The sequence below is a fragment of the Hyperolius riggenbachi genome, chromosome 1 (genome assembly GCF_040937935.1).
Source record: "Hyperolius riggenbachi isolate aHypRig1 chromosome 1, aHypRig1.pri, whole genome shotgun sequence".
Lineage (NCBI taxonomy): Eukaryota > Metazoa > Chordata > Amphibia > Anura > Hyperoliidae > Hyperolius > Hyperolius riggenbachi.
The window spans coordinates 311,234,187-311,249,524 of NC_090646.1; the positions used below are offsets into that span (position 1 = coordinate 311,234,187).

General features: G+C 46.2%; 1 protein-coding gene across 9 annotated transcripts in view; it reads right to left on the bottom strand.

Annotated features, from left to right (window-relative positions):
- Positions 1-15,338, bottom strand: part of ADGRL3 (adhesion G protein-coupled receptor L3) — a 2,975,920-nt gene that overhangs the window by 2,488,186 nt on the left and 472,396 nt on the right. For all 9 annotated transcript variants that reach the window (XM_068233819.1, XM_068233821.1, XM_068233820.1 and 6 more), the window contains exon 4: positions 12,442-12,551. In XM_068233819.1, the coding sequence (XP_068089920.1) occupies positions 12,442-12,551 (110 nt within the window). The remainder of the gene's footprint in view (positions 1-12,441; positions 12,552-15,338) is intronic.

Here is a 15,338-nt window from a genome sequence, read left to right on the forward strand (position 1 = left end):
TACGATATAGGCAATAGGGAGCTCCTAGCCATCAAACTAGCCTTCGAAGAGTGGCGTCATTGGCTGGAAGGAGCGGAGCACACGATCACGGTTTATACCGACCACAAGAATCTCGAGTACATCGAGGGGGCTAAAAGGTTAAGCCCTCGGCAGGCTCGATGGTCGTTATTCTTTTCGAGGTTCACATTCTTAATTACATACGCTCCAGGTAGTAAGAATACCAAGGCGGATGCACTCTCTAGGTGTTTCGAGCCAGAAACAGCACAGCCCTCTGTTCCTGAGACCATTGTTCCACGAAAATTGGTGTTAGCCGCTACCGAGACTTGGAAGAACTGGAAGGAAACTTTGGGTCCTTTCCAGCAGGATGTCCCAGAAGGGAAACCTGAGGGGGTTTTATTTATCCCGTTGCCCTTCCGTCTCCAGATCTTGGAGATGGTCCACTCACACAAGAATGCGGGACATCCTGGGGCGTCTAGAACGCAGGATTTAGTGGCCAGGTGTGCGTGGTGGCCTTCCCTAGCAGCTGACTGCAAAGAGTTTGTCAGGGAATGTGCAGTGTGCGCAAAAAGCAAGCCCTCCCGGCTGGCATCTGTAGGTACTCTGCAGCCTTTGCCCACCCCAAGCGAACCATGGACCCACTTGTCCATGGATTTTGTGGGGGAACTTCCTAGGTCGGATGGCATGTCGGTTATCCAGGTGGTAGTCGACCGCTTTAGTAAAATGGCCCATTTCGTGCCCTTGAAAGGACTCCCCTCGGCCCAGGAATTGACCGACCTATTCATCACCCATATCTTCCGGCTGCATGGCATTCCGGAAGACATAGTATCCGATAGGGGAGTCCAGTTTGTCTCAAAATTTTGGAGGGCATTCTGTCACCAAATGGGCATGGGACTGTCATTTTCATCGGGCTACCACCCACAGACAAATGGCCAAACTGAGAGGGTCAACCAATCATTAGAGCATTTTTTAAGATGTTACGTTGCTGAAGCGCAGAGTGATTGGGTCAAATTTTTACCATACGCAGAATTTGCGCACAATAACTTAAAGAGTTCTTCCTCGCGTTTCTGTCCCTTTCAGATAGTAACCGGGAGATTACCCAAATTCTCTCCGTTGCCCATTGCGTCCAATCCATTCCCAGCCTTGGAGGCCTGGCAGAGGTCATTTAGGGACATGTGGTGGACCATAAAAGATAATCTAGTGAAAGCATTTCAAAGTCAGAAAGGTCAAGCGGACAAGAGACGCTCGTTAGAGTGGAGGTTTCAACCAGGAGATTTGGTCTGGGTGTCCACCCGCCATTTGACTTTGAGACAGCCCTCAGCCAAGTTGGGGCCCAGGTTCGTGGGTCCATTCCGGGTAACAAAAAAGATCAACAATGTTACATATGCCATTAATCCGGAATATGAAGTTGAGAAGATTTTAGATTCTCGGGTAGTACAAAATTCTACACAGTATCTGGTACATTGGAAAGGGTATGGCATTGAAGAGAGGCAATGGGTACCTGGGAACCGCATGCATGCGGACGAGTTAGTGAAGGAATTTCATGCTTTACATCCAGAAAAACCTGGAAGGAGCTGTCCGGAGTCCACTCCTCGGGGGGGGGGGGTACTGTAAGAAAACGCGGAAGAGCCGCCACCATGAGTCAGCGGCTGGCGGCTCTCTCCGCGCTCAGCGGCCACACACGGGGAGGCAGCAGCCTCCTCCCAGCATGAGGCGGCTGTCCCCGTTGTGAAGCACGGAGAAACCGCCGCGTCAGACGCGGCGGTTAGCGCGCATGGCCCCGCCGCGGAAGTTCCACAGAGCGGGGCTGGTGTGGCTGGGACACGTAGTCCCTCTGGTTCAAGAGTGACGCGCGCGCACTGAGGCAGAGCAGATATGCCAGCCAGAAGGGAGTCAGCTGACCAAGTTGGTCAGCTGACCCTGGTTCCTCTCCTGATTGGTCCAGCACTTAGGGAGGTGCTGGAGAGGCCTCTGTGCATATATACTGCGGGCTGTTCACTTGCCTTTTGTCTGGCGTTGCGATCACATATGTGGAAGCACCCAGATCCGTAGTCAGATCCGCAAGTGTGCCGGGACCAGCTGGAGCTGTAATCCTACACTTAGCTAGATTCTTTTGATAGCTAAAGTACTAGTTTGATTGTGATTATCTGTTATGACCTATTTGCCTGCCTGACTATCCTCTTAAAACGTTGATCCTGTACCTCGATATTTCTGATACTCTGTTGCCGAACCCCGGCTCGTCCTTAGACTCTGTTTCTGCCTCCTGATCTTGTACCTCGATATTTCTGATATCCTGTTGCCGAACCCTGCCTGTACTTTGACTTCGCCTTTGCTTTACGATACTGTACCTTATCTGTCCGTGTGTGTACGACCTGGCTTGCCCGACCTCGAGAACCGACCTCACTGTTGGAGGCGGTTCCCCGTTCTGTCAGTGACACCTCCTCCAGAGTGTCACTTTCAGTTCTGCCTTCCTGCTGTCAGTCTGACTCCTCCCGTCTTGGAGAGCTCAGGTCTGCGGAAGGAATCTGTGCAGTACTCCTTGCTGCACTGAGGCTTAGTCCTCTGTGTTACTGTTACACCAAACACTACACTCTACTCAGGTGAACAGAGGTTAGCTAGTATATCGGATTATCGGTGATACTGCAGATCACATATAATCTGGTATACATCTGTATTCCCCGTGATACTGCAGATCACCGATAATCAGATCCTCTCTGTGCTCACCGATCGTTACATAAAGTCAGCTGTTTTCTGCATTACCAAATGCGGTAATGCTTTATGAATGATAGCCTATATGCTTTAACAAAGTGATCTTAAATTGGTTGCCTGAATGTATACACCTGCAACAAGCACACATCCAATTAAGTCTGAATTAGGGATGTTCAATGAGATGCAATTATTTCATTATGTAATTTTGTATGCAAGTATATGCAGCTTAAATATGGACCAATTAAGTCCTACCCAGGTTTAATTTAATTGATTGGTTCATTTTCAAGCTCTATATATTTGTATAAAAATTTACATAATCCTAGATGAACTCGAAAATATTTGCATCTCATTGATTATCCTTAGTCTGAATGTAGTGAGAACACTTGGTCAGCATACTCATTCTCATTCAAGACAGTGACTTAAGGTGGCCACACACGATACAATAAAATGATCCGATTTTACAGTAATTCGATAAAAACGATCGTATCCCCCGAAAAAATCGAAAGCTTTTTTTTCATTAGACTGAAAAATCCGATCGGATTTCCCATTTTTTTCTATTTAAATCAATCCGGAATGCCAGATATTTCTCTTCAATTTCTATTAAAGATTGTATGGTGCGTGTTGGATTGTTAATTTATTAACACCCTAGCAATTTTCTCTGAGTTTCCAATCATTTTTATCATAATTGAGGAAAAAATTTAACATAGGTGTGTGGTACATTGGTCATATTTTTGAAATGTTACAATCAGTCACAAAAATTGATTGCAATTCTTAAATTGAACAGATATTTAAAAAATTGTATGGTGTGTGGCCACCTTTAGACTGTATTAAAAGGGAACTGAAGTAAGAGGTATACGGAGGCTGCCATATTTTTTTCTTTTTAATCAATACCATTTGCCTGGCAGCCCTGCTGATCCTCTGCCTCTAATACTATTGGTCATAGCCCCTGAACAAGCATGCAGCAGATCAGGTGTTTCAGACTTTAAAGTCAGAACTGACAAGACTAGCTGCATGCTTGTTTCTGGTGTTGTTCGGGTATTACTACTGCAGAGAAATAGACCAGCAGGACTGCCAGGCAACTGGTATTGATTAAAAGGAAATAAATATGGCAGCCTCCGTATACCTCTTACTTCAATTCCCCTTTAAAGTCTCCTTTACACCTACAAATATTTTGTTTACATGTATTTAGAAATCATAAAACGGTCCTAAATACTATAAGACAGCAGCTCAAAAGCAAAGTCACATGGCACACACACTGCAGAACTGTTTTGCAACTGGCATGCTCCTTCTGACAATGTTTTGGAACTATACGCTTCCATCTCCGCAAGCCAACCCTTCTTTCACGATTATGGCAACTCGGCCCTCATTTTTCTGCATCCTGATTATGGAAGGGAAAAAGAAGGCAGTTAGTCAATGAGGGGATGTGAATCAAGAGAAGCAGCACATGTCACTTGACCACAAGGTTGCTTCAACTTTAAAAGAAACCTAAACTGAGAGGGATATGGATGTTTCCTTTTAAACAATACCAGTTGCTTGTCAGTCCTGCTGATCTCTTTTTGACTGAAGCAGTGGCTGAATCACACACCTGAAACAAGCATGCAGCTAACCCAGTCTGACTTCAGTCAGAGCACCTGATCTGCATGCTTACTCAGGGGCTGTGAATGAAAGTATTGGAAACACGGGATCAGCAGGAGAGTCAGGCAACTGGCATTATTTTAAAAGGAAAAATCCATATCCTTCTCAGTTTAGGTTCTTTTAAAGTGTTTAGGACCCTACTTATAATTCCTGACTGATATTACCCTGATATGATTTTCCTATCAGTGAGCAAAACAAAAGGGAAGGGTGAAAATATTTGAAGCTGAAGTGTTGTTTTACAGAGTAAACAGCCAAGCAAATGCATATTTAAAGGGAAGTTAGGGATGGTCGGAAAAGCCAATACCAACTAACGATTTCTGTGGAACGAGATTTTCTTGTGTATCATTTTTGATAATAAAGTTATGTTATTTAAAAAAAAATGTTTTTTTCAGAATCCTTTATATCCTTGATAAACTATCGAATTCTCTGATTGGCCAAATACCTCCGAGGTGGAAGCATTGAACCAATCACAGGCTGCAAACATTTTCCATAAAAATTTGAATACCATGGACATTTTAGACCAATCAAAACTTTTTAAAAAAACTTTAGTATTCGAGTCTTGTGATTGGTCTAAAATTTACATGCTATTTTAATTTCTACAGTAAACCTCCGTATTCTCTGATTGGTACAATACCAGCAAGTATTTCAGAGTCCTGTGATTGGCCTGAAATGTCTGATTTTAGTCCAATCACAACACTCAAAATTCGTAGTATTGGACCAATCAGAGAATGTGGTAGTTTACCACGGTAATCAGAATACGGTGGGAATTTTAGACCAATTACAAGATTTGGATACTACCAATGATAAGTTTTAGCAAGTCTTGTGATTGGTCTAAATTTTGCAGCCTGTGACATTAATGCGCATTTTCCGCAGAATACCAATTTAAGAGTGTAACGATCGGTGTAACACAGAGAGGGTCTGATTACCGGTGAACTGCAGTATCACCGAGAATACAGAATATACCTGATTATTGGTGATCTGCAGTATCACCGATAATTAGATATATCTACTAACCTCTGGACACCTGAGATAACAAGTGAGTGTTAGGTGCAACAATAATACCTAGGGTACTGCACCTCAGGAGAAGGTGCAGGGGCAGTAAGGAGTACTGCACAGAAGTATGTTCCTTCCAATGGCCTAGACTCTCCCGGGGGAGGAACCAGGCTGAGTGAAGGAAGGACAGAGCGAAAGTGACACCAAAGAGGGGGTGTCACTAACAGGTCTGGGAACTGCCTCTAACAGTAAGGCCAGTTCTCGAGGTCGGGCAAGCCAGGTCGTTAAAGGGGAACTGAAGAGGGAGGTATATGGAGGCTGCCATGTTTATTTCCTTTTAAGCAATACCAGTTTTCTGGCAGCCCTGCTGATTCTCTGCCTCTAATACGATTAGCCATAGCCCCTGAACAAGCATGCAGCAGATCAGGTGTTTCAGACTTTAAAGTCAGATCTGACAAGACTAGCTGCATGCTTGTTTCTGGTGTTATTCAGATATTACTGCAGATAAATAGACCAGCAGGGCTGCCAGGCAACTGGTATTGATTAAAAGGAAATAAATATGGCCGCCTCCGTATACCTCTTACTTCACTTCCCCTTTAACACACAGACAGATAAGGTACAGATTCAGGAGACAGATACGTAATCCAAAAGACGGGCAGGGTTCGGCAACGGGGTATCAGAATAACGAGGTACAGAGTCAGGAGGCAGATACAGAGTTCAGAAACGAGCAGAGTTTGGCAACAGGATATCAGAAATAGCAAGGTACAGAATCAGAGTTCAGAGGAATAGTCAGGCAGGCAAAAGGTCATAACAAATAATACAGATCAATAATTCCTAACGCTAAGGTGTGAGGTCCTTGATCGTCAACACCTTTGGAAACTATGCTAGAACATAGATACAAACAAGGTCTGAGTGCTACCACGTTGTGATCGCAACGTCAGACACTGGAAGAATGACCAGCATCCAGTATATATACATCAGCGCTCTCCAGCGCCTCCCCTAAGTGCTGGACCAATCAGGAGTGCTGGAATTGTCAGCTGACCACCTTGGTCAGCTGACCATTTTCTGGCTGCCATATAAGCTCTGCCTCTCCTCGCGCACGCGTGTCATTCTGAATCTAGGTGGACTACTGGTTCCAGCCACACCTGTCAAGTCTCGCAATGTCTCTGCAGAGCCGTGCGCGGGGTTGGCCGCACCGCTACCAGCACAAGCGGCGGCGGTCTCCCCGCGCTGGGACAAATTGTCAGTGCCAGATCCATGTGTGCTAACCGCCGCGTCAGATGCGGCGGTTTTTCCGCATTCCGGCATGCCATCTGCGGAAACAGCCGCCTTGCTCTGAGTAGAAGCGGCAGCTTTTCCGCGTTTCTTTACAGTACCCCCCCTCAAATTATCAGCATGCATGCGACCCTCAGGTACCCATGTTCTTTCCTCAATACCATTCCCCTTCCAGTGCACCAGATATTGCACCGAGTTCTGTACTACTCGTGAATCTAAAATCTTTTCTACCTCGTACTCAGGTTGGTCATCTACCATCACAGGAGGAGGAGGAGTGGGACCCACCTGGACTGCTGGCTTGAGTAGGGACACATGAAAGGATCTCACGCCACGCATGCTGACCGGGAGATCAATGGCATAAGTGACATTGTTGATTCTTTTAGCTACCGGAAATGGACCCACAAACCTGGGGCCCAACTTGTCTGAAGGCTGCTTCAGGGTCAAGTGACGTGTGGACACCCAAACCAAGTCATCTGGTTGGAACCTCCACTCTAAGGAACGTCTATTGTCAGCTTGACCTTTTTGACTCTGAAACGCTTTTTCCAAATTGTTTCTCACGGTCCACCAAATGTCTTTAAAAGACTTTTGCCAGGCCTCCAGAGCGGAAAAACGGAGTGGAGGCAACTGGCAATGGGGAAAATTTGGGCAATCTCCCATTCACTACCTGAAACGGAGAAAAACCAGAGGAAGAACTCTTCAAATTATTTTGTGCAAACTCTGCAAAGGGCAGAAATTTGACCCAGTCATTCTGCGCCTCAGCAACGTAACACCTTAGAAACTGCTCCAATGCCTGATTAACTCTTTCAGTCTGACCATTGGTCTGTGGTCTGTGGATGGTAGCCTGACGAAAATGACAGCTTCATGCCCATTTGGTCACAAAATGCCCTCCAGAATCTAGAAATGAATTGGACTCCCTGGTCTGACACTATGTTTTCTTGAAAGCCGTGCAGCCGAAAAACGTGGATGATGAACAAGTCGGCCAACTCCTGGGCCGAGGGGAGTCCTTTCAAGGGCACAAAATGGGCCATTTTACTGAAGCGGTCGACTACCACCCAAATGACCGACATGCCCTCAGACCTGGAAAGCTCACCCACAAAATCCATGGACAAGTAGGTCCACGGCTCACTCGGGGTGGGCAAAGGCTGTAACGTACCTACAGGTGCCAGCCGGGAGGGCTTACTTTTTGCACAAACTGCACACTCTCTAACAAACTCTTTGCAGTCCGCTGCCAGAGAAGGCCACCAGGCACACCTGGCCATGAGATCTTGCATTCTAGATGCCCCAGGGTGTCCCGCATTCTTGTGCGAATGGAACATCTCCAAGACCTGGAGACGAAATGGTAGCGGAATAAACATAACCCCATCCGGCTTCCCTTCTGGGGGGATGTCCTGCTGGAAGGGACTTAAAGTCTCCTTCCAGTCTTCCCAAGTTTCAGTTGTAGCTACCACCAATTTCTGTGGGATAATGGTCTCAGGAACGGAGGGCTGTGCTGTCTCTGGTTCAAAGCACCTGGAGAGGGCATCTGCCTTGATATTCTTGCTACCCGGAGTGTACGTAATAATAAATCTGAATCTTGAGAAAAACAGGGACCATCGAGCCTGACGAGGGCTTAACCTTTTAGCCCCCTCGATGTATTCCAGATTTTTGTGATCAGTGTAAACCGTGATCGTATGTTCTGCTCCTTCTAACCAATGACACCACTCTTCAAAGGCCAATTTAATGGCCAAGAGCTCCCTGTTGCCTATATCATAGTTTCTCTCTGCTGGGGAGAACCTACGAGAAAAATAGGCGCACGGATGCAATCTACCCTGCAAGCCTGACCGCTGAGACAGCACAGCCCCCACTCCGACCTCCGAGGCGTCTACCTCAACAACAAAAGGAAAAGAAGTATCCACGTTTCTTAGGATGGGTGCTGAGCAGAACAATTCCTTCAAGGTAGAAAATGCCTGAAAAGCCTCAGGGGACCAGTGAGTGGTATCCGCCCCCTTTTTAGTGAGACTGGTGAGGGGTGAAATGACTGTGGAGTACCCCTTTATGAACCTTCTATAGTAATTTGCAAAGCCTAAGAACCGCTGAAGAGACTTCAACCCAACCGGCTGAGGCCATTCTAGAACAGCGGAGACTTTGGCAGGGTCCATAGACAAGCCCGAGGTGGAAATTATGTACCCTAGAAAAGCGACAGATGTTACCTCGAATATACACTTTTCCAATTTAGCGTAAAGCAAATTCTGTCTCAGTTTGTCCAACACAAATCTAACATGGGTCCTATGCTCAGAGAGGTTGTTGGAAAAAATAAGTATATCGTCAAGATAAACTAAAACGAATCTCCCCAACACCTCTCTGAAGACCTCATTGATGAGTTCTTGGAAAACGGCCGGAGCATTACACAATCCGAAGGGCATCACTAGGTACTCGTAATGCCTGTCGGGTGTGTTAAAGGCAGTTTTCCACTTATCGCCCTCTCTTATTCGTACCAGGTTGTATGCCCCTCGTAAATCTAACTTCGAAAAAATCTTAGCGTCGGTGACCTGCGTGAATAAATCGTCTATTAAGGGTAACGGATAGCGATTCTTCACTGTGATTTTATTCAGGCCCCGGTAATCAATGCACGGCCGCAAGCCCCCGTCTTTTTTCTTTACAAAAAAGAAGCCTGCCCCGGTCGGCGATCGGGATGGGCAGATAAAGCCCTTGGCCAAATTTTCACGGATATACTCCTGCATGGCCAATTTTTCAGGCCTAGACAAATTGTACAGATGGCCCCGAGGAGGCATACAACCAGACCGGAGATCGATGGGGCAATCGAAAGGGCGATGTGGAGGTAACTTATCAGCAGCTTTGGGACAAAACACATCTGAATAGTCCGAATACTGCTCGGGTACCCCTTTTATATGCACCTTGGTTTGGCCCAAAGTCACCTTCCCTAAGCACTTAAGCACTGTTGAACACAGTGATCTGACCAACTCGTTAGCTGACCGGTGGCCCAATTGATCTGTGGGGAGTGAAGGTGCAACCAGGGCATCCCTAAGATGACAGTGGAGGATGTCATGTGCAATACAAAAAACTGCAGTTTCTCTGTATGCAGTACCCCTATAGTGACTCCCACCTCCGGTGTCCGAGACAGCGGATGATCTTTCTGCAAAGGAGAATCATCTACTGCCGTAACCTGAATGGGTGGTTTTACTGGGGCGATCGGAATACCCAATTTCTTAGCAAATTCAAAATCCATAAAATTAGCCCCAGAGCCTGAATCAATAAAGGCTTCAGTGATCTCGGTTTTATCCTCCCATGTAACTGTACAAGGGAGAAGTAACCGCCTATCCTGTTGGGGTAAGAGACGTACGCCTAGGGTGTTACCCCCTACAACTCCTAGACGGCAGCGTTTCCCGGCTTATTAGGACAATTCCGTACTCTATGCCCCCCTTCAGCGCAGTACAAACACAGTTGTTCAGTCATCCTCCGTCTTCGCTCCACCTGGGACAGCATAGACCGGCCAATCTGCATTGGCTCGGTGGAGGCAAGACGGGAGGAGACGAGGCAGCAGGAGGTGGGGTCACTGGTGTTGCTGCATAAGAGACCACTCTAACATGGTGACTACCCCTGGTCTGTTTTTTATAGCGCAGCCTGTGGTCGATCCGAATGGCCGCTGAGATGGCCTCATCGACTGTTCTGGGCTCAGGCTGACCTAGCATCAGATCAGATACCTCATCAGACAGCCCTGACAAGAAACAATCTAATAGGGCATAAGTGTCCCACCTAGCTGTAACTGACCACCTCCTAAATTCTGCTGCATAATCTTCGACCGGACCCTTGCCTTGACGCAAGAGCTTGAGCTTCCACTCAGAAGTCGAGGCAAGGTCCGGATCGTCGTAAATTACAGCCATGGCTTTAAAGAATTCCTCCACAGAGGTAAGGGCTAAATCTCTGGTGGGTAAACTGTATGCCCATGTCTGGGAGTCGCCAGATAACAAGGTTTTAATAAATGTGACCTTTTGGGCCTCGGTTCCTGAAGATCGGGGTCTCAACTCGAAATAGGATAACACTCTACTCCTAAAATTACGAAAGTCAGATCTGTGGCCAGAAAATCTTTCGGGTACGGGCATACGTATGTCAACGCTAGGAGGGGATCGCACCTCATCCACTGATGTCTGGAGGGCTTGTACAGACCCTGATAGGGCATCAATTAACGCTTGGTGATTACCCAGCACTTGGTTGATGTTATCCACCGAAGTGGCAAGTGCGCCCAGACGGTCAGTGTGTGCGTCCATATTGTTTTGGTCTGGCGTTCTGTAACGATCGGTGTAACACAGAGAGGGTCTGATTACCGGTGAACTGCAGTATCACAGAGAATACAGAATATACCCGATTATTGGTGATCTGCAGTATCACCGATAATCAGATATATCTACTAACCTCTAGACACCTGAGATAACAAGTGAGTGTTAGGTGCAACAATAATACCCAGGGTACTGCACCTCAGGAGAAGGTGCAGGGGCAGTAAGGAGTACTGCACAGAAGTATGTTCCTTCCAATGGCCTAGACTCTCCCGGGGGAGGAGCCAGGCTGAGTGAAGGAAGGACAGAGCGAAAGTGACACCAAAGGGGGGTGTCACTAACAGGTCTGGGAACTGCCTTTAACAGTAAGGCCAGTTCTCGAGGTCGGGCAAGCCAGGTCGTTAACACACAGACAGATAAGGTACAGATTCAGGAGACAGATACGTAATCCAAAAGACGGGCAGGGTTCGGCAACGGGGTATCAGAATAACGAGGTACAGAGTCAGGAGGCAGATACAGAGTTCAGGAACGAGCAGAGTTTGGCAACAGGATATCAGAAATAGCAAGGTACAGAATCAGAGTTCAGAGGAATAGTCAGGCAGGCAAAAGGTCATAACAAATAATACAGATCAATAATTCCTAACGCTAAGGTGTGAGGTCCTTGATCGTCAACACCTTTGGAAACTATGCTAGAACATAGATACAAACAAGGTCTGAGTGCTACCACGTTGTGATCGCAACGCCAGACACTGGAAGAATGACCAGCATCCAGTATATATACATCAGCGCTCTCCAGCGCCTCCCCTAAGTGCTGGACCAATCAGGAGTGGTGGAATTGTCAGCTGACCACCTTGGTCAGCTGACCCTTTTCTGGCTGCCATATAAGCTCTGCCTCTCCGCGCGCACGCGTGTCATTCTGAATCTAGGTGGACTACTGGTTCCAGCCACACCTGCCAAGTCTCGCAATGTCTCTGCAGAGTCGTGCGCGGGGTTGTCCACACCGCTACCAGCACAAGCGGCGGCGGTCTCCACGCGCTGGGACAAATTGTCAGTGCCAGATCCATGCGTGCTATCATCCATCCATGCGTCAGACGCGGCGGTTTTTCCGCATTCAGCCATGCCATCTGCGGAAACAGCCGCCTTGCTCTGAGTAGAAGCGGCGGCTTTTCCGCGTTTCTTTACAAAGAGACTGTTTTTTTTTGTTTTCCAATTACCATTGCAGTAAGCTCTCAGAAATCAGTATCCCACAGAAATTGTTTGACCATCCCTCAATGGCATCTTCTGTGCTTTTATTATTTTTTTCTTATAATCTTTTATTTCCACAAACAAAGTACATTGCACAAGACCAAAAGCGATCTGTTGCATACATAACATAACATAACATAACATGGAATAATTTGTGGGCAGCAATATCTTAGTCTTATCATCACAACTTTATATAATAACAGTGTATTAACAGTGCCTTCTTTTGAAAACCTATTGAATAATTTGAGAGCAATCTTGACCCTAGCTTTTATTATTTTAAAGTTACTTTAAATACAGAGCAAAATGTTATACATACTGTAAGGAACACATTCATATTGGACTTCTAGGTATTTGTAAGTTCCTGGGCATGGGTCCGGAAATACATCAGGTCCAGCTACAACAGCACACTGCGTCCGGTTATTACATCTGAAATAGAAAAAAAAATCATTAAAAGTCTCCATCATATTCTATAATGTAGTTTACATTTTAATTTGATTAGTTTTGAAAGTTCAAAAACAGAGAACATATGCATATCAGCAGAGAGCAGAGATCAATACATTTTAAATGTGTAGTTAAAGAAACATGGAAGCTGCTTTTGTTTGAATTTTGAACTTCAGAAATGTCACATGAAACAACAAATGCAGCCAGAAAAGTCAAGCTTTAGTAAGCACAACTGATATTTTGGCCCCCTGCTTACTGCATTTACACTTGACTGGTCTTCTGAAAGCACTTGCATCAGCAGTGTTGAGGACCAGCTCCAGCCTATGCAGAAAGACCTTTCTCCCACCCAGCGAGAAGTTAAGTCGCTACATGACAGACCGGAAGATTTGGAAAATCGAAACTGTCGATCTAATATCAGGTTGGTGGGCCTACCAGAGAAAGCTGAAGGGACTGCGCCTGAGGCCTTTGCTGAAAATGTACTAATCCAGCTGTTTGGCAGGGAGGCCTTCTCTACCGTGTTCGTGATTGAACGAGCGCACCGTGTATTGCCTAAAATTCCTCCCCCGGGCCTTCCTCCCAGAACATTCATTATGAAACTTTTAAACTATAGAGACCGTGACTCAATACTTAGAGCAACCCGCACTAAAGGGACATTGCCTACGAGAATACCCGTATCTCATTCTACCTAGACTACTCCATCGATCTCCAACAGCAAAGAGCGTCTTTTCTTAACGTAAAGAAAAAGCTACGGGACACGGGTTTTGAATACGCTATGCTGTTCCCTTTAAACTAAGAGTCGTGGCTGACTACCGCACCCTTTTTTTCAACACGCTGCAAAGCGTATCTGACTGGCTGGACAACCTTCCCGCTGCTCAACAATCTCCCACACGTCCTCAGCAGCGCCAGGAGTAGTGAGTAATTGTACTTTGTGTGACACTCTCAGTTCAACCATAGGCTGCCTCACGATTACTGCCTTGCAGGCGTTGTTGGCCATCTGCGATGCATCATTGCACTTATTTTTTGCGTTCCATTTTGATTTTTTGTAATGTGTCTGGCCTGCATAGCACCCTTACGCGCTGTGCCCAAGCTGGCTCTACTTTATTTTGATAGAACTTTGCTTCTGGAACTGAACTTCTGGGTAATAATCCCTATCCAGCTATGCTAGCCTGTGCAACCTTTCGTATGGCTAGGCTTTGCTCAATCTCTAAGTGACCTTTAACACATTTGCACTATGTGCGTTCCCTTACAAAGGTGCCGATAATTTTCTCCTTCGTTTTGTATTTTAATGTCCCTGAAAATATTGCTATCTGGCTCTTTGGGCAATATGCCCTTATTTTTACTATATTAGTATGCTGCTTGCCACGTATATCCTCCAGTGATGGAGAAGGGGGGGGGGGGGAATTTAATGTGCCTTAAGATGGGGGAGGGGTTTCACACTACCGATGTTCTTGTATTTTGGGGTAATTATTTCTGTTACCTTTCCCCTATATATCACTTTCATACCCCTTCCCTAATACGGCCTCTCCCACGCCTCTCTCCATCTCCTTCCCTACTCCCTCCCTCTCTTTCCCACATCCTTCTCTGTCTTTTCTCCTCTATTTAGAACTCTTCTTTTATATGCAACCATGTGCAAATGGCGGATTGCTGGTGTACTCCACTACCAATGTTAGGGCGGGACGGGCCCTGAAATCGGAGCTGACCACTTAGTCATCACTAGAGATGTCACGAACCTCCGATTTTCGGTTCGCGAACCCTGTTCGTGAACCTCCGCGAAAGGTTCGGTTCGTGAAAAAGTTTGCGAACCGCAATAGACTTCAATGGGGAGGCGATCTTTGAACGTTTTAAAAAATTCTACTGGCTAGAAAAATGATAGAAAACATGTTTCAACAGCTCTAATACCTGGAGGCACACCTGATTGAGTGAAATACACATCACTGCTGGAGGACCCTCCCTCCCTCCTCCAAGCAAGGTCCTTATACCATTTGACTCAGTTGTCTGCCTACACTAATTAGTTATGGGACAGCTGCTACACACTCTGCTAGGGAGATTTTAATTAGCCTCTTGTGGGTCTCCTCCCTCCTCCCACCAACTTCCTCCCCTTCTACCTATTCCCTCCTAACGGAGGGAGGAGGGTCTCTTCTGCCAGGGAATTATACTATTTTAAAAACCAGTATACATCATACCATGGCTGGGAATCGAACCCAGATCTCACTGTGTGGTGGGCAAGTCACCCTAACCACTGTACCACTACAGTAGTAAGTGAAGCTGGCCTAAAATTTACCATTTATGCTCAATGAAATAGAAACAGGTTGCTTAAAGGGAACCTTAACTGAGAGTGATATGGATGTTTCCTGTAAACAATACCAGTTGCCTGGCAGTCCAGCTGATCTTTGTGACTGCAATAGTGGCTGAATCACACCCTGAAACAAGCATGCAGCTAATCCAGTCTGACTTCAGTCAGAGCACCTGATCTGCATGCTTGTTCAGGGGCTGTGGCTAAAAGTATTAGAGACACAGGATCAGCAGGCGATTCAGGCAACTGGTATTATTTTAAAAGGAAAAATCCATATCCTTCTCCGTTTAGGTTCCCTTTAAGGATTTGTAGCATAAAAGCCAACTCACATTGGCTGGAATTGTACCTACCGGAGGGAGGAGGGAATAGGTAGAAGGGGAGAAGGGTAGAAGGGGAGGAGGGAGGATACCCACAAGAGGCTAATTAACATCTCCCTAGCAGAATGTGTAGCAGCTGTCCCATAACTAATTAGTGTAGGC